Raw genomic sequence first — 19,175 nt, 5'->3', positions numbered from 1 at the left:
ACCGACTGTGCTGTTATAAACCGTGGGATGATCAGATTAAGACTGCGAACAAAGAACGTGGCTCTGAGGGACTGAAAGCGAGTCAATTCCACCTTAAATGGAATTTGCGTCTCTGGCGGCAATAGACCTAGGCGCCATCTTCGGTCCACCTTAAGCGCACAATGTGGCCAACGAACGCAAGCGTACCAGCTAGGCTTCCGTCCTCATTCTCCAGCCGGGGATCGCACTTTGGCTTCCCAGCTTTGACACAGCGTCACTTGTGAAACAACAGAGGAAAAAGACGCACTCGGGCCAAACCCCATCCGCACCAGCAGGAGAAGATGTCCGAGCCAAACAAGTACCGAGAGTGGATCCTGGAAACAATCGACTCTCTCCGCTCGAGAAAAGCCCGTCCGGATCTGGAGAGGATTTGTCGAATGGTCCGGAGACGACACGGGTCTGACCCAGACCGAACCAGGACAGAACTGGAAAAACTGATTCAAGAGCAGACGGTACTCAAAGTTAGCTACAAGGGGTCCATATCGTACCGAAACGCGGCAAAGGTGCAGAGGAAAAGCAGAAAAAAGAGTGAGTTTACGGCCGCTGGCAGCAGCAGCAGCGCGGAGGCAGCGAGGGAGCGGACCAAACGCGATCATCCGAACAACAACGGCGACAGTGCGCACAGCTTCACGGACCAGGAGGAGGGAGAGGAGGACTCGGAGCCCAGCCCAGATCCACACACTCAAACATCAGCCAGCAATACCGGCAAAAAGCTCAAGCCTGCCTCCAGCCCAAGTAGCGGAAACGGGTACCTCAGTTGTGGCGCAACAACGGGCTGTGCTGTCGGGAGCGGCTGCAAAGAGGAGAAAGCGAGTGCACCGAGAGACAAGGGATTAGGACAGCAGGCGGCAGGGGACTGCCCGTCACCCAGTTTCGGCCACAGGACAAGCGCGCACAACGGGGCTGATGGCAGCAGGACAACACAGAGCAAAGCCGATGCAGTTAGCGCAGAAAAGGAGTCTGGTTTGTCTCGAGCAGACACACAGAGCAAAACTTGCCCTGGGAGCGACAGCAGCCTCCCTCAGAATCAAAGACACAAGCAGTCTGTGCCCCTCAAGCCCAAACTTCGAGTCGGAGGAGGGAGCTCCAAAACAACAGGGAACCATGCCAGTTCAGACCTGGGCGACAGATTAGTCGCTTCTGTTCGCAGCCTGTCCGAGAAGAGCCTCCGAGGGGGCTCAGCAGCCGTGACCAGAGGCCATATGAAGCCGCTCGGGTTGAAGGAGATTTTGGGCTATCTGAGCAGCCAGGAACGGCTGTCAGAGGAAAAGCTGACCCGAGGCAAAGTCAAAGTGGTCATGGAGAGAGAGGTGGAGAGGGGTAGGCTGCGCAGGACCCGCTGCGGGAACATTACTCTTCCTCTGAGGGGGGTGGTGGTGGAGGAACCGACGCCGAAGAATGCGTCCGCTGACAGACTTGCAAAGAGCGCACTGCAGGACAAACATACTGAGAAAAAGGTGGGCAACGCTAACTTAATATTTTCGACACGTCTAGACTGTGCAGGGCTCAGTGAACAGCTTTGGCTCGATGGCTTACTGATAAATTAATGATCGCGGGTTAAAACAGCACGCGCTTCCGTCGCACAGCGTGTGCTCTCTTTTTTTCCTCTGGTCAAACCTTAATGTTTAATGTGCAAAAAGTGTTTGAGGAGATTTAAGGAGATGCATTATTGTTTCGCAGCCTCGGCTGATTGTCAGCGATATGCGACCGTGCCCGTGTTGCGTTTGTCCTCTGTAGCCTCGCCAAATGCGTGTGTGTGTGTGTGTGTGTGTGTGTGTGTGTGTGTGTGTGTGTGTGTGTGTGTGTGTGTGTGTGTGTGTGTGTGTGTGTAGCTCGGCTTCCTGCACAAAAGGTGCGGGTTACATAGAGGAGCAGACAGCTCCGGAGCGGCTTTCCCCGGCTCTCGGGGCGAGAGCGCGCACCGAAGAGCGTCTGTGCGTGGCGCGAGCACGAGCGCCTTCAGATTTCGTTTCCACTTCGCTATTTTCGGGTCAATAACACCTGATTTCGTTCCCATAAACTTTAGCCGAGCAGACTGGAGTGCGGAGTGTCTGGGCCTGCCGCGCAGTAGGCGGTGTCTGTCTAAACTTGAGACGTGCCGCTGCTGCGCTTCTGTGAGCGCTGCTCTGTCGCGCAGGCCGACGGAGGACTCAGCCCCATCAGCCGGACATCATGTTTAGTCATATAAAAGCGCCATTCTAACTCTGCGGTTTATTATACTCTTCCCGTTGTTGTCCCCGTACCCCTCTAGTTTCTTGCTTCATTAAATCCTTTGTGTCATTTCTGACAGCGTACTCTCCTCCCTCTCTTTCTCCCCTGTGTATGCAAACTTGGCTATAGTAGGCGGCTGTTGTTATTTCTGATGTCTTTCTCCAAATGGGAGGTGTTCATGAGCAACACTATCAACCCTGAAGAAGTGCAGCAGATCTAATATGCTGTTTAAACCTCAAAACTCAGGGAACGACGAACTTAGATTAAACTCATCTCGGAAAGCAGTGCACATCCACTTTAGCCTCCTTTTGTATGGCCGACATATTTTCCGATACAACTTTATGTGTCCTTGCAGTCATCGTCACCCTCTCTCCAGGATAATGATCCGATGGAAACAGCCAGTGAAGAAGGGGAACAGGGAGAGAACGAGGAAGAGGTGGTGGTGGAGGAGGAGGGCGATCCCCGGAGTTCTGATGAGGAGGGAGGACCATCCCCGGTAGCCATGACAACCGAACCAGTGCTCATTGAGAAAACCAGAGAAGATGCTGAGATCCAGAAAGCATCAAAGCAGGAGAGCCCCCAGCAGCAGCAGGAGGGAGGTAAAGGTGTGTGCACTGCATGACTGTATGTATACTCAGGAGCAGACTAATTAAAAGAGCTAGTGATAGTCTAACTCAGTTTTACTAAACACCCCTTTACTGACCACTGCTGCTACTTCTTAAAGCACTGGAGTGGTTACTTTTTTTCTTTTCTTTTCACACCAATTTCCAACTTTAAATTTTACTTTTTTATAAGTTTTTAATTTCGGACTTTAATGAAACATATCAACTGTCTCCTCTCACAGATTGAAAACAATTTAAATAATTTAATAAACACAGGGGCCGGAGCAAAAGTTTGAGCTATAAGTTAGATTTTTGCTATGAAAATGGGAAATAGGGGCAGCGATTTATTAAACTGTGCAAACACGTGGAAATACAGCATATAAGACAAGAACAGAGTGTGTACAATTCTAAGGAGCTTAAAAGTAAATGTGGTATGACCACCTTTATTCGTCAGCACAGCCTGAACTCTCTTAGGCAAGCTTTCTTGTAATTTCTTTAAGTAGTTTTCAGAAATAGTTCTCCAGCCTTCTTTTGTTCCGTTCTCTGTCAAGATGATCACACACTGCTTTAATAATGTTAATGTCTGAATTTGGACCTGTTGCTGCAGATTTTCAGTTCAGTTCTTGTGTAATTTGTTATACATCAGCCCTTTCTCCCTGTTTTCCTTCATTAAGAATACCTTCTTGACAGCCACCCTTCCACTGAGATCATTTTTGATGACGTTTCCGTAAACAGTAAATGATCAACTGAAGGGCCAGATGCGTCTCTCAGGTCCTGTGTCAGGTCTTGGATTTTTTTTTTTTTCTTTCAGGTTTCTTAAGGACATGACTTTCAGATACTGTTCATGTTCTGTAGATAGTCTTTTTAGGCCTGCCACTTAACACGTACAGTTTACTCATTTTTTTAAGGACTCAAAGCACACCATGCTGAGATATGTCAAGGCTAATAGTTCTTTGAGAATCACCTTGTTGGTGCAAAAATACTATTTTGTGCCTGCTAAGCTGTGTTATTGTTGGCATTTTTGTAGATTCAGCTAATGAAATGAGAACAAATTATGTGTTTTTGCAGCTGGCTGCTGGTAACAAAGTGCCTAAGAGATACAATTTAAAATTGGTTCTTTGCTGTCTGTTACGTGTAGACGTAACACTGGTTCATTTCTTGAGTTAGGTATTGAACAATTTATAAATCAATGTTAGGTGGCTTAACAAACAAAAAAAAATCTCCTGAAAAAGGTCAGACGCAAGGACTGGACTGAAAATGAGTGAAAAAGCAGCCAATGTTCAAAGAAAACCTTTGAAAGACAACTATTGCTCAAGAACACCTGCAAAAGTTGCAAGAAAGTCTGGCTCATTGGAAGCAAAATCTAAAGAAACAAGGGGTGACTCAAGACTTTTGCACATCACTGCACACAGTAAATTACATAAATAGTTGTTGTTCTACTACTTGTAAAGTTTTTTTTCACATTTTTAAACTCCTTTCTTCAGTCTTATTACCTTGCTTTGGCTGCTGTTTTTCAGGGTTACCTGCACTTGTTCTCCTCCCAAACACACCTGTTCAGGGAGCCTCACTGTCACAGTCTAATGGGCCAGACATGGAAGAGAGAGCTGGTTCCCCTGATCAGCTGCAAATGGAGGTGCAAGTGAGTGTAAGCACATGCATCTGTCCTATTAATTTTTTTGATGGATGAAGTTTTTTTTTTCTTTTGTAGTCATTCTAAAAACCAGTCCGTTTAGTACACAACCTCTATCAGTCAAATGCACCTGAGAATTAAAAGTGAAAGTGCTCCTTATGTAGAAATGCTCTTTTCGAAGAATTCAGAGGACTGGTCATTTGTAAAAATGCAGGTTTAAGGCACCTTTTCACTTTTCCATCCACCTTTCATATACAGCATGAAATATGCTAGGAAAGCAACTTCCAGTTTCAACCTTTTCTTAATTTATAAATTAAATGTTTGCAAAAAAAAAAAAAAGACATGAATTTGCACCATTAAAATGTTTTCTAACAATGAAAAAGACATCTACTTTTGTCCACCACATTGCTGCCTATATGATGCCAACATCTCAGATTCATCTCAGACTGGTTTCTTGAACATGGCAATGAGTTCAAATCACCAGATCTCAAATCAATAGACCTTTGGGATGTGGTAGAACAGGACATTCACATCATGGATGTACAGCCAACAAATCTGCAGCAATAGTGTGATGCAATCATCACCCAGTTTCCAGCACTTTGTTGAATTTATGCCACAAAGGAATAAAGATGTTCCAAAGGCACAAAGGAGTCCAAACCTAGCAGGGTATACCCAATAAAGCATCACTAAGCATATACGCACTATAATAATTAACAATGCAAAGCTGTTGCTTTCCTTATTTTCCTCCAATAAACCTGTTTGTGCCACATAAACCATGACAACAAGAAACGTGAAAATCCATGACATGGTTGCCTCTGCTATTCACACCGTAAAACATGAGGTACTGCAGCCACAAGTAATCATCAAGTTTGTGTTTTCATAGTTATCTTGAAAACTACTTGGTCTGGAGTCAAAATTCTTTAAAATCATTGAAATCTCTTATATCATCAGCATCTTTCTCCCATTTGACCTTTTCTCAATTTTCTTAAAAACCTGTTTTCAGCATCTGGTCGGTAGGAAAGGACCAATCACCTCAAGACAAAGTCGGGATCGTGTGCTTACTTGGTTTGTCTCGGGTTGTTAAGGAAAATTTGATATTTCAGTCAGTTCAAATATACATTCCAGTTATTTTTTATCAATATAGATCATTTAAAAAATTGCAATAACTCATGAACATACTGAAGCATTCCAATTATCAAAAAACAATAAATAAAAAAAAGTGGTGCTGGGCACAACAAACCCCACCCCGGTAGACATTTTAGCTGATTTGAACATTGTCCCTCTCACAGACATATCACTCTCCAAACACCGACTCACCGAGATAACACATCCACTCCCCTCCAAAAGAACTGGAACCATGAGTGGGTTCAGACAAAAGGCGATATCTTCTGAACTATGTATCAGATCCAGATGTACATGCCTGGAAATAAAAGCTGAGTTGTTGAGCTTTTATCTCATCTTCATCTTTTAATGTCAAACCCAAATGTTTTCAGTCTACAGCAAAAATAAAGGGATTGGCCTCACTGTTCCAATACTTTTGAAGGGGAGTGTAGTTCCTTTTTTCCAAGGTTTAAAAAGTTGAACTAAATGGAGTTTCCCATGTTAAATTCAAGTAGCCTGTATAGAATCTGGGTCCATGCAGTTTCACTTTTAAACCAAATTTAAGCACGAAAACACCGGGTCTCAGTAGGGTGCATGTGAGTCCTAGGGTCTTGCAAATGGCTAAGTAATAACCAGGAATAAGAAAAGCTAAAATCATAATAAATATGAACCACTAAGAATACTGTCACTAAGTCGTCTGAGATGTTTAGTAGATGCATCTATGGTATGAATTTGAACATGCAAATTGTTCACATTGTTCTTGAGTCATTGTGGTCACAAGATTTTCAGAAAAACCTCTGACCTCTGACTTTGACCCAACTATGGCAAAACTGTAATCAGGTGATCTAGGGGTCACTGCCCATCTTTTGTGCAAAATTGGTATGAATCAGACTGGTAGTTCTGCTGCAATATTGTTAACAGACAAATATACCAAAAACAATACCCCCCCTCTGGGGGCGGGGTAACTCATAACTGAATTTAATGGAATTTTATTAATTTATGTGTGACAGAATTTTACTTCTTCTATGGTTCATTAAAGTCTGTAAACTCTGAATTTTTAACATCTCCAAGAAATCTAAGTGACTGGTTTACTTTGTCTTTTTATTTGAAGGATTACTCAAAAAGTTACGCCTGACTTGCGTGAAAGCTTTACTAGAGGTGGGATAACTTTTGCTTTATCTTGAAAACTGATTGGTCTGGAGTAATTTAAACCTGGGAATTTTGGGGAATCTCGGAATACCTTTGCAAGACAGGACAAAAATGGACATTTGTAGCGCTCATCTTCATAAATACATAGCAAATTGAAATAAGAAAAACTGGGAGACGTCTTGAGGATCTCAACAAACTAATCCAAATATAGATCTGTATTGGATCAAGGGACTCATTTCACATGTTGTGGAGGAATAATTTATCCTTGGTTAAAGTACGCCATCGCGGGCTTTTTTTTTTTTTTGTCCAAAATACGTAAAATCGGTTCTTGTGTAAATCTCTTCCTGATCTGTTCAAAATATGTCAGTGAGTTCACAGAGACTGTATGCACTGCATCTTCTGTTTTGCAAGATGTTTAATCAGAAGTCTCCAAAGTATTTGAGAAAACACGACACCAACGTTTTTACATTAATGTAACTGTGGCTACTTGCCACTTGATTATTTATTTATTTATTTTTTTTTTTAGTTTCGACATATTTTCAGCTATTATTTACTTCTGAATCTCATCCACAGACAAACTAAAGTGAATTTATAACCACAGGAGTGGCTATGAATGGCTGAACTCCAGTGACATACTTACTGTTATTTAGGCAGTAATAAAGTCCAACATATGACATAAACAGGCATCTTAAAACAAATAAAGTAATGACACATAACACATAGGAAAGCATAACAGGCTACGTGACAGACTAAAGGGAAATTACAGCTATTTATATACAGATAATGATTATGAAATGACAAACAGGAGACGAGCAACAGATGAAAGTGTTCACACACAGGTGAAGACAATGAGGGCAACTGGGGAGAACAGAGAGGAAGCAAAACTGACACATGGTAAAAGAAAACAAGCCTTCAAAGTAAAACAGGAAATAATGACACTAATACAGACATGAGTACTAACACTTAACAAGATGTATGAGATGTACATGGGACTCAGAAAGGCAGTTACTACTACTCCTACTACAAATAATAGAATATTGAAACAGAGCACAAGCTATCATAGAACTGGAATATCACTAGAAGCCCTAAAATAAAAACACCAAGAGAATCTATTACAAAACTTTAAGAGCAGCACTAAAGTTAAACAGGAACTAAAGACTCACAGTATGCTTTGAATAATAAAGAGCCTAACAAATAATTACAAACTCAGAGCACAAGAATGGAAGCAAACACTTAAACACAAATCCAAAAACTGCAAAGCAGCTCAAAAACCTGCAACCAAAACCAGGTACAATCACACAAAGTTTTATCCTTTCTTTCTGTTTAACCTATTAAAGCTAGTTCAGTTAGATTTCAAGCAATATTCAGTCACTCTTAATGTTTATATCCTGGCATTATGTAATTCACTTGAGAAATTAAGCAAACTCAGTAATAAGTTCTAATTATTTTCAGTTAATTTATCTTTACTTTAAAACTGTCTCAAATAAATAGTGACAGCTATAAAAAAGATATATAATTTAGATTTGCACATCTTATTTCTTCTGTACTGCATTTTTGAAGTTATTATTTAAATAATGACTTATAGATCTTATAGGTTTGTCTACCCCAAAGTAATAACAATGTGGGATCAAAAATCTCTATTAATATCAAAAACCTGATTTCAAGATAACCTCCTTGCTACCCCACTTCCAGCAGTCCCTTTGCTTTTAGATCGTTCCAAGAAATTCCTGTTATTTACAATAATTGTGCCTGTGATTCATGCTGGCTCTCCAAAAATTAAATTGCACTGAGCCAAATCTGCTGAGTAGAGTAGGTGGTGTGCAAAGTTAGCACTGGTGAGGCTAAAAATCTCTGGTACACAATGTCATGTTCCACCGTTCAGGTCAGTTTCGGTTACTGTTCTCCACCAAACACATCAGAGCATTACAGACAAACTCTGTGAGCTGGAAGGACAAATTTGTCACTTAGTGTCTAAACAGCAGCAAACATGCTTCTAGTTGGGTTCTTGATGAGTCGCTTTACGGCTGGAAACTGTGGCCTTGTCAGCTAAAAAATGATGTTTGGTCACTGGGTTGTAATCACAGAGCAGTAATATTAGCAGTGATCATTCTTGAAATAAAGATCGGGTCAGTTTTGACACAGAAGTCAGTTTTGCTGTCTTCAGAAGTTCAAGTAAAATCTCAAAAGTGTCCACTTTCCCTTTAACAGGCAAAACAAATATTACATTATGATTAATGTTGAATGGCCAAGTTTTGTCACACTTTAAGGTAATTATGCAATCAAGAAATGTCTTACATTGCACTACAGGATATGTCCAATATGTGATTAAGTGCCTGATGCTGATTAACGGGTTATTAATGTGCACCAAAATGTGCAAGTGCAGAGCGAGCTAGACTGAAATCTCTCTGACCCTTTGATTAGGTCTGTTGTACTGACCACAGCTGCTCTAAATTAACAGTATTGGTAATTACCAAAAGCTTTTATTATGATTAATCTACCAGTCTGTGCAAGCTCTTTCACTGAAATGATATTTTTAATGCTAAAATATAATTGTTTTTGTTATTATCTATAAATTTTCAAATTGCCAGTTTTACCAAAAAAAAAGGTGAAAAATGTAAAGCACATCATTATTTTTTTGATTATTATTTACTTGCATTTCTGAACAGAAAAAAATTTGTTTGGTTGAATGTTATGCTTGATTAATTTCTGACTTCTCAGAGAAGTCCAGTGTGCCAGCTCAAATTAGGGTATAAAAACAAATGAATTTAGTCTATTTACCTGATTAATAACCAAATAATTTTTAGTTTTAAACACATTTTTTGACAGATTCCTAAAATACTTGTGTTTTCTTGTTTTTATGACAGTCAAATAAAATTGTTAAGCACTGTATCTGAATTTTCAAATGTGTGTGTGACAGGATATTTGAAGGGAAGATAAATATTCCAGTCATTTATTAGACAGGAAGGAGGGGCAGGATCATATAAGGTATACTTCTTCCTACTCATATTCAAACACAAAATTTGAGTTGCCTAAAATTCTCACTCAAAATTCTCTGACTCAAAAAAATTCTGACTCAACAGAGTGAGGAGTAAATGAAAATTTAGTCCTCACTATGGTATCATACTTATCACATCTAAGTACTGTATATATAGTATATAAAAATCTATGGTTTTATCTATTGATCTATCAGCTCCTAAGTACTTATGGTGTAGTGAAAATGTCAACAGAGGAGTGATTTCAAATGCAGCTACAGATATTTGTTGGTTAAAATGATGAGTAGTTCAGATGTTACTGGTTAGTATGTGGAGGTAACCATTTATCTCCAGGATGCTTTTATATGCTTTCAGAAAGTTGGGCAGAAAAATCCCATTACAGAAGCTACAGAAGACAGACCTCAGTTCTCCACTGGGGTGACTCATCAGCTTTGTCAAACTTCGCCCCCCCCCCCACCAGTCCACTTCATACCTTTGCACATCATCAGTTTACTCCCACAGCAGATGGTCTCAATGTCCCACTGTGGTTTTGTTATCATGTGTCTTCATGCAGCTAGTAACTCTTGTCCTTCATTTTAGGTGGAGGTCGTATCACTCTTTCTGTATTCCTCTGGCACTCCCATTTAATTTGACCCCCTCTTTTTTTTCCCTCCCCATGCACAGAATCAGACGCAGCATGATGGAGTAAACCACAGCTCCTCAGGCTTTAACAGTGAGTTTTGTTTTACTGCTAATCTCAAATTGTGTGCATGTTTGTGTTTCGTGACAAGGAATCACACTTCCCTCCTTCGTAGATTTGGAGTGTAAGACAGAGGTTGGTGTGTCGTCCTGCCTGCTAACACCCACAGCCTCCCCAAGAGACTCCAGCCGGTCTGAAGAACGAGGGATTACCGTTAGCAGTGAAGTGTGAGTACAGTAGAGGTTGCAGATACTGATGCATGTATGCACACAGGTGTTAGAAAACTAATAACATAAGTCAACAATTTCTTTGTACTGGCAGGATTGCACCTATTGTGAAATTGTGACAATATCAATATACACTATGTTGCCAAAAGTATTTGCTCATCAGCCTTCACATGTTTATAAACTTGAGTGACATCCCATTCTTAATCCATAGGGTTTAATACAATGTGATGCTGGTTCACAGTCTCGGCTCTAATTCATCCCAAAGGTGTTCTATCGGGTTGAGGTCAGGAGGCCACTCAAGTTTTTCCTCACCAAACTCACTCCTCCATGTCCTTATGGACCTTGCTTTGTGCATTGGCATGAAGTTGTGTTGGAACAGGAAGGGGCCATCCCCAAACTGCTCCCACAAAGTTGGGAGCATGAAATTGTGCAAAATGACTTGGTATACTGAAGCATTAAGAGTTCCTTTCACTGAAGTAAGGGGCTGAGCCCAAATCCTGAAACTCAATCCCACGCCACAATCCCCCCTCCACCAAACTTTACACTTGGCACAATGCAGTCAGACAAGTACCATTCTCCTGGCACCCACCAAACCCAGACTCATCCATCAGATTGCCAAAATGGAGAAGTGTGATTCATCACTCTAGAAAACAGATTTCTACTGCTCTAGAGCCAATGGTGACTTGCTTTACGCAAGTGCTTAGTGATGTAAGGCTTAGATGCAGCTGCTCAGCAATGGAAACCCATTTCACGAAGCTCTCTACACACTGTTCTTGAGCTAATCTGAAGGTCACATGAAGTTTGGAGATCTGTAACAATTGACTCTGCAAAAAGTTGGGTGCCTCTGCAAACTGTGCGTCTCAGCACACACTGACTCAGCTCTGTGATTTTATGTGGCCTACCACTTCATGGCTGAGTTGCTGTCATTCGCAGTCACTTCCACTTTGTTATAATACCACTAACAGCTGACTGTGAAATATTTAGTAGTGAGGAAATTTCACAACTGGACTTTGTTGCACAGGTATCATCCTATCACAGTATCACGCTGGAATTCACTGAGCTCCTGAGAGCGACCCATTCTTTCACAAATGTTTGCAGAAGCAGTCTGCATGGCTAGGTGCTTGGTTTATACACCTGTGGCCATGGAAGTGATTGGAACACCTGAATTCAATGAGTTGGATGAGTGAGTGAATACTTTTGGCAATATAGTGTATATTAGTAAATAAGGCCAGGGGTCGACAACTTTTACTATCTAAAGAGCCATTTTTGAGATTTTCTTTTGTTTTTTTTTACCAAAAAAGTGTGTATCGATTCGTAAACCATATCTGAGTCTTATAATAATGTTGACACAGCCTTAATATAAATTAGTCCATCAATATTACTAATAGGTGTAAACAATTAAAATCCTTTACTACATGTGACATTGACTTTGATTCTGCAGCGGGGTATTTGTGATTAGTTGGTACTTTAACTCTGAATTTTCATTATAATAAGGTCAGGCTTTTGTTGCGTTTCTGAAATTAGAAAATGAAAATAACAATTCTTCACTTTCATTTAATAAATGGGAAAACAAAATATGTAGTAAAAAAAAATCTGTTATCATATATAGACCTACTTTGAAAAAGAGTTGCTTTTAAGTGCTGCAGGTAACTTTGAGTGTTTGTGTGAAAATGTATCGAATTAAAATTGGCCTAATGTCATAATAAATAAAACAAACAGCGGCCTAATAAAAGCACAAAAAATAGTGCAGTTTCAGTTTAATTTTGAATAAAGTTCAGTTCAGTATGAGGGAACCCACCTTCTTTAGCACCTGGAAATTTCTTCCTGTATTACTTTTTTATGGTGTTTGCTAATTTTTTGGTCATGCTAGTTAACAGATCTTTGTTTTAAGGATAAGGCACCAACCTTTTAAAAAAAATTAAAAAATTGTTTATCCACAATTCAAAAACATCACTGCTCCTCCTAGAGTACTGATGAGAATTTAATCAAAGTTATACACAGTATTCACCAAATGGGTCTCAAGGTGAAATTCACGTTTGTCATTTTATTGGTAATTAGCTCTGAATTGTGATGGGTCGTGAGCTGGATGAGTTACTGCGTTATTGATGTTCTTAAAATATCAAACAATTATTGTCAGTTCCTGCAGCTCTTAACGTTTTTTTTTTTCTATACTTGATGCAATAAAATAAACATTTACAGGAAATGTCTTTAACTTTAGCCTTTTTCAGTCTGGTAAAATTTGGCACCTCAGGCTGCCCGAGGAGGCTTTGATACATATTTAGTGAGACTTAGTCTGCATAAGTGTGAGTCATCTGTTTTTTACAAAGTGTTGGGTTTGTATTGTAATACTTCTTCTGAACTTCCTGAATCTGCCCCTCACTAATACCTGCTACATACTAATATTAAAAAAGACTAAAACTGCTCCCCCCTGTAGCTCACCTGGTTGAACTTGCCACCCATACCCTGAAGGCCTGGCTTCAAGTTCTCTCCAGACCATTTTCTGCACATCATTCCCCAACTTTCTTCCCACTTTCCTGTTTATTGTCTGCACTGTCAACTGAAGGCTAAAATGCCCCCCCCCCCCCCAAAAAATAAGGACTGAAACTAAACCTATACACTCATATTTAAACCTCTCCTATTCTCTTTATCAGCTCTGTCTCATCTTGTTTTTGTCTTTGTGTCTTTATGTTTTTGCCTTTCTCTAAGTATCCTGAAGTCATGCGTTGTCCTCCTCTGTATGTTGTCTTTTTCTTCTAAATAATAATAATAAAAGGACTGAAACTAATAAAAACTAAATATTTTAAAGCGAGAAAAACTACTCTTTAATGAGCAAACCCACTCTGGAAAATAAATTAAACTAAGCGAAGTCCAAAGCAAAAAAACAAAACAAAAAAAAACCTAAATGAAATAAAAACTGAATACAGAATACAAAAGTATAATAACTCTGCAACTGATTTCTCACTGCAGTCCCGCACAGTACAGTATGCATTGTAACCTTTGACTGATTAAAATTAAATAGTGTAAAATAATTGAATTTCATATTAGGCTAAAGTGTATGACTTACAGACATTAACAAATATTTTCCTTGGTGTTCTTCTGCTACTGTGTCTACTGTGCCGGATGATTTACTTCTCATTTGTTTTGGAGGCTTTTTCAACTTTAAACTGCTCTTTAGACTCAGATAAGGTAATATGAAAAAGAAAGTACATCCTCATTCTGTTCAAAGGTTTTAAATATCAGGACATAATAAAAAACATCACCTGGTTCTCAGCAGGTTCTAAAATTAGATAAACACAACCTTGTATGAACTACAAAATATGACATATTACACCTTGTCGTTATTTATTTAAAACTAAGCCAAAATGCAAAAGCAGTGTGTGAAAAACTAAGTCCACTTTATTGGTTCCATAGCAATCCAGAGGGTAAGTAGCAGCCAGGTGCTGATAATCAAATGCACCTAATTAATTGAGTGGCAGTAGCACCTCTGTAAAAGCAGATGTTTTGGCAGTTTGCTGGTCTGGAGTGTGTTACCACAATGCCAAGGAGGAAAGACATCAACAGTGATCTTAGAGAAGCAAATGCTGCTGCCGATCAATCCAGGCTGGGTTATGAGGCCATTTCCGACCAATTTGAAGTCCATCATTGTACAAAACATTCAAGACAGCTGTCCCTCTTTTCAGTAGACATTTCTGTGTTATACCTTCTTGCTGCTGTTTCTTAGATTTAAAGTGTACATATTATTTATTAATGCCATTTGCACTACATATTTGGACAATGTGTTCATTCTTTTCTTTCATGTTCTTTTCTTCTCACTTGTCTACATAAATATTTCTTGCACTGCCTCACATTTTAAGGCCTTCATTATGGGCCTGTGGTACTTTTACTTTTGGCAATGTTGTTTTTATTGTTGATTATACTATTTTTATTCTTTAGCCTGCTGCTGTAACACAGTAATTTCCCTTGTGGGATCAATAAAGTGTTGATCTGTCTAAAAGTACCAGGAAATTCCTCCCAAGGTCAGACCATGCAATGCTCAGAGAAACTGCAAACAACCCAAAAGCTACATCTCAGTCTCTACAGGCCTCAGTTAGCATGTTTGTCAAATTCATGACAAGGCAATTAGAAAAAGATGAAAGAAGTATAGATTGTTCAGAAGAGTTGCCAAGAGAAAGCCTCTTCATGGAAGCATGACTTAGGGTTGCAAAGTTGCATCTGGAAAAAAAAACACACACAAAACATGTAACAGTGTCCTTTGGACAGGTGAGACTAAAGTGGAGATGTTTTGCCATAATGCACAGTGCCACATTTGGCAAAAACCAACCAGCATATCAGCATAAACACTTCACACCAACTGTAGCACAGTGGTGGAGGGGTAATGATTTGTGTTTAATTTGCAGCCACAGAACCTGAGCCCCTTGCAGTCATTGAGTTGACCAGAGTCACATGTGAAGGACAATGATCAAAGTGGCCAAAGTCCAGACCTCAACCTGATTGAAATGCTGTGGTGGGACCGTAAGAGAGCTGTGCCTCAAACCTCAAAAAAGAAGAGTGGGGCAAAATTCCCCCACAATGACGCGAGAGAACAGAGAAAACAATTACAGTCAGTTATTGCTGCTAGAGGTGGTTTTACAAGGTATTGGCACTTATTGTGTGTAAAACCCTATAATTGAAAGAGGGTGTACTTTCATTTTCACATGACTGTACGTGTCAAGAATATCCAACTTTTTTTGTGTCATTATCCTGCTGAAGTCTACATTTTTTTTGGACCATTTTAAGCCAATATGGGTATGACCACCCATAAATTAAAGCTAAAACTTTGTGCTTAACCTGTCAAATCTTAACATCAGTGCTGCAGAACAGAGCTCAGAAGAAAAAATACTTTAACAGCACTGTGAGTTTAATTTCCAGCGTAATAACCAACTAATCACCATCAAGCACTTAGGCACATATTGAGCATACTGGGCAGTGCAATATAAGCTCTTCCCTGATTACATTATGCACTTAAAATAAACCGAGACAAAGCTCGGCCCTTGAACATGGATCGAAGTGTAATATCTGACTCACTTGATTATACCAACTGTGACACAGAGGTCATTAGTTAATTTATTCATCACTGATTTTAAAACATCAGCTAATACTAGTTACCAAAACACAGGAAGCGAATGCACATGATACTAGATGGGAGCAACCTCTGCAGGGTTAGTCTAAATGATCCAGATCAGAACCAAACTTTAATAGGTTTTTTTCTGTGCCCCCACCTCACTACTAGGTTTTCTGAAATTAAAAAGGATTGATAGGTTGTCTGCAATCATGATGATTGCAGACAAACAGACAAAGGGAGGAAAAATAAATCTGGCAGTGCTATAACTGCACAAACTTTCTAGTTCAACATCTGCATGTTTTCTGTTTGACTGACTTCCTTATTTTTGCAGACTTATGAAATCTGAGGGGGTCAATGGGAGCCCAGTGAACTGGACAGTGTCTGATGTGGTCAGTTATTTTACGGCAGCAGGTTTCCCTGAGCAGGCTGCTGCATTCAGGACCCAGGTAAGCCTGTAAACTTCCTTAGTTGCCACTAGAGGACGCCATAGAGAAGCTCAATAGTTTGTACTTTAAATTTAAACACTTGTAATCAACATGCACCTGCATGCGCTGTTTTTCTCTCTTCATTAGGAAATCGATGGAAAGTCTCTTCTCCTCATGCAGCGTAATGATGTTTTGACTGGCCTGTCAATCAGACTTGGCCCCGCCCTCAAGATCTATGAGCGTCATGTGAAGGTTCTGCAGAAAACACACTTTGAGGATGACGACTGCTAACAGCATGAATCAAATACAAGCAGACTGTTATGTTTGTATCTACATATAGCTGAAGTAGTATAAAAATGCATGCATAATATACAGAACAATACACTTCACTTTTTATCTCATGTCAAACAACACAGACACAGAAATGCACAGAAACACGCACATACAGACACTGTTATTTCTTATCTTCTTGCGTCTTGACAACAGAAACGAGACTGGATTTTCTAGACAACAAGGGTTTTCTATCAAGCACAAGTGTTGGAGGGAGAAAGTAGAGCAGAGATTTTCAAACAACCATGCAATTTCTCCTTTAACAAAAAAAAAAACAAGCACTTTCCAATTTTACTGATTAAACTGTGCAAAATGTTTTGTGTTTAAGCTGTTACGTCATGCTGACTTGTATGCACATTTCGAAAGAAGTAATGTTTTTTCTGTGATTTGGGGAGGTGGGTCGTTTTCTTGTCGGTGTGTGCTTGTCCATGTACACATAGACAGGACATGTTGGATAAGATAACAAAGAAGTTAGAGGTTGACCAGATTCGAGACATTCCCAGGAGCTGAAGTAGTTGGTTGGTACGATAAACCTTCAAACTGTTCTGTTGAGAAAAAAAAATCCTGGGCGGGGTTATTAAATTTTTGGAAACGGTTGCTGGTCAAAGCAATAAACTGACTGAGCTGTTTGAGAGGCTTTTGGACTGTCAGCTTGTCAGCTGGTTGATTTAACTCTGCTTTGGGTTATGCATCACCACCTCATCAGCTGGTTTTACAGAGATACACTATAATTTTGGCTTTACATCAAACTTGGCTTGTTTAATAGACACCTAAAATCACATATCACACCAAACTGTGTACTTGTCAACTTGTCCAAATTTCTGGGAATTATGGGGAAGCTAAGAGTTTTTTTCCTAAACAAACAAAATGGACTGATTTGCTTGGTATCATCCACTCATCTTTGTTCACTACAGACTTCTAAAACAATTCAGTGAAGACCATTTAAAACTGTGTGTGCAGTAACCTCAGCACGAGTGAAGATGTTGTGGCTTCTTGAAAGGACAGTTTACCCTCAAATCAAATTTAATGGAAGTATTGAGCTACGCAACATTACAACTCAGCTGAGGACAACACTAGTCACACTCTTTGTATTCATGTTGATGAGACTGATGGGTGTAGCTTGGTAGAAAGAAAATAGTTCCTAACAGACCCACAAACAAAGTGTTTAGATTTTCTTCCCACTGGGCACTCTGTACACCTCCATTTTAGATCAAACAATCAAGCTATGACTGAAATGCAGACTTTTTTAAAGTGTTTTAATTCAAGGGGGTTTGACAAAACTGTTAACTGTTTATGAATTTATAGCCATTTTTGTAAATAATCCCTCATTTTCAGAGGCTCAAAAGTAGTTGTGTGGTCAGGTGAGGCCTGTTTCCTCATTATTCCATGACAAAGTACGCAGATAAAACATGTGGAAGTGATTCCAAGTGCATTTGTTAGGTTTTTCCACATAATTCTCAATATGAGGTCATAACAGATGTCAATGCAAATTATACAGATCCACGGGCTTAACTTGGCAATTTTTTTTTAAATAGCAGATACTCTTCCTGACACAACGCCAAAGGGATTTATGTCTCTTCCCAAACCAGGAACCTTTCTCTTGTTAGCCAAGCATGTAAACTACTACACGGTGGCGCCCCTGTGTCACATCTTAAATGTTTGATTTCAAATCTACTGAGCTGGTGTACAGAGACAAAGTTAAAAAAAAAAAAGAAAAGTGTCATTGATCAATATTTATGGATCAAACTGTATAGGTTTTTAGTGTTTTGGTTTTGTTTTTTGGGGGGGTGGGGGGTGTGCCACAAGGTAAGTGCCTTTTAGTTCCATTACAGCCAAGAGAAGCTTGACATTTCTACAGCCAATATCCTCAGATTTTAGAATTCAAATTTGTTTTCAGTATAAACTATGAGATTAAAATATTTCTGTGAAACCAGCTGCAGAGTACATTTCAGCTATGTTGATCAAATACACCAGCTAACTGAATTGAAATCAGCTGAACAGACACCTCTAAAGTATTCATTATAATGTCAATATGTACATATGGTATATTAAAGCAACCTCATTTGGCCATTTGTTAATTATTGGAATTACATTATCTAACTGAGAGATGTTCTTGCAGGGTAAAGTTGAGTCAATCAATCAACTGATCTCATACCACCAGCATTTTTAAATGTCTTTTATTGATTGATAACGACAGATGGCAACCAAATCCCTCAAATTGTTGCATTATTAATGTCCATCTGTGCTATAACGTCATATGTTCGATGTTTACAGAACAAAAACAGCAAATTTTCCTTATTTTGTATTTCTTTTATTTTTCAGCATATCCGATACATTTCACCATATGCTGATGTTCAAATCAGATCAGATGTTTCTTCAAACTTCCTCTACCTCTCACTGCCATTTCCTTTCCAAGAACTTTTTTTTAAAAAAATATATTATTATTAGCAGTGTCTGTTATGTTGTTGTTAACATAATTTCCTCCTTGTTTGTTAAATCTGTTGAAGGGAACAGCTTGAGTCCTGATTCTCACAAGGGGAATGTACAGTATGTTTAAGCCCTTGCAGCTTGTTTCCTGTTATTTGTTAAAAACAAATTTAGTAATAAAAATTTCAAATAAAATCCCACAGAGAGTGAATACTCAGTTGTTTGCAAACTGTGTTTGTGAGTGCCTGTGAGTGGGTGTGT

At 39.5% G+C, this 19,175-nt stretch overlaps 1 protein-coding gene across 5 annotated transcripts; it reads left to right on the top strand.

Annotated features, from left to right (window-relative positions):
• Positions 1 to 19,127, top strand: samd1b (sterile alpha motif domain containing 1b). 5 transcript variants are annotated; one of them, XM_030743167.1, is made up of 7 exons: positions 1 to 1,496; positions 2,627 to 2,855; positions 4,370 to 4,497; positions 10,389 to 10,437; positions 10,520 to 10,631; positions 16,064 to 16,178; positions 16,305 to 19,127. In XM_030743167.1, exons 1-7 carry the CDS (start codon positions 321 to 323, stop codon positions 16,446 to 16,448), a joined length of 1,953 nt encoding a protein of 650 aa, XP_030599027.1. In that variant the 5' UTR covers positions 1 to 320; the 3' UTR covers positions 16,449 to 19,127. The 5 variants fall into 5 exon arrangements, with proteins under 5 accessions (XP_030599027.1, XP_030598948.1, XP_030598871.1 ...); XM_030743088.1 differs by having other exon boundaries at positions 2 to 1,496; positions 2,606 to 2,849; positions 4,370 to 4,491; XM_030743011.1 differs by having other exon boundaries at positions 2 to 1,496; positions 2,606 to 2,849.
• The last annotated feature ends 48 nt before the right edge of the window (positions 19,128 to 19,175 follow it).

The sequence above is a fragment of the Archocentrus centrarchus genome, chromosome 1 (genome assembly GCF_007364275.1).
Source record: "Archocentrus centrarchus isolate MPI-CPG fArcCen1 chromosome 1, fArcCen1, whole genome shotgun sequence".
Lineage (NCBI taxonomy): Eukaryota > Metazoa > Chordata > Actinopteri > Cichliformes > Cichlidae > Archocentrus > Archocentrus centrarchus.
This window is presented reverse-complemented; position numbering and strand designations above follow the sequence as displayed.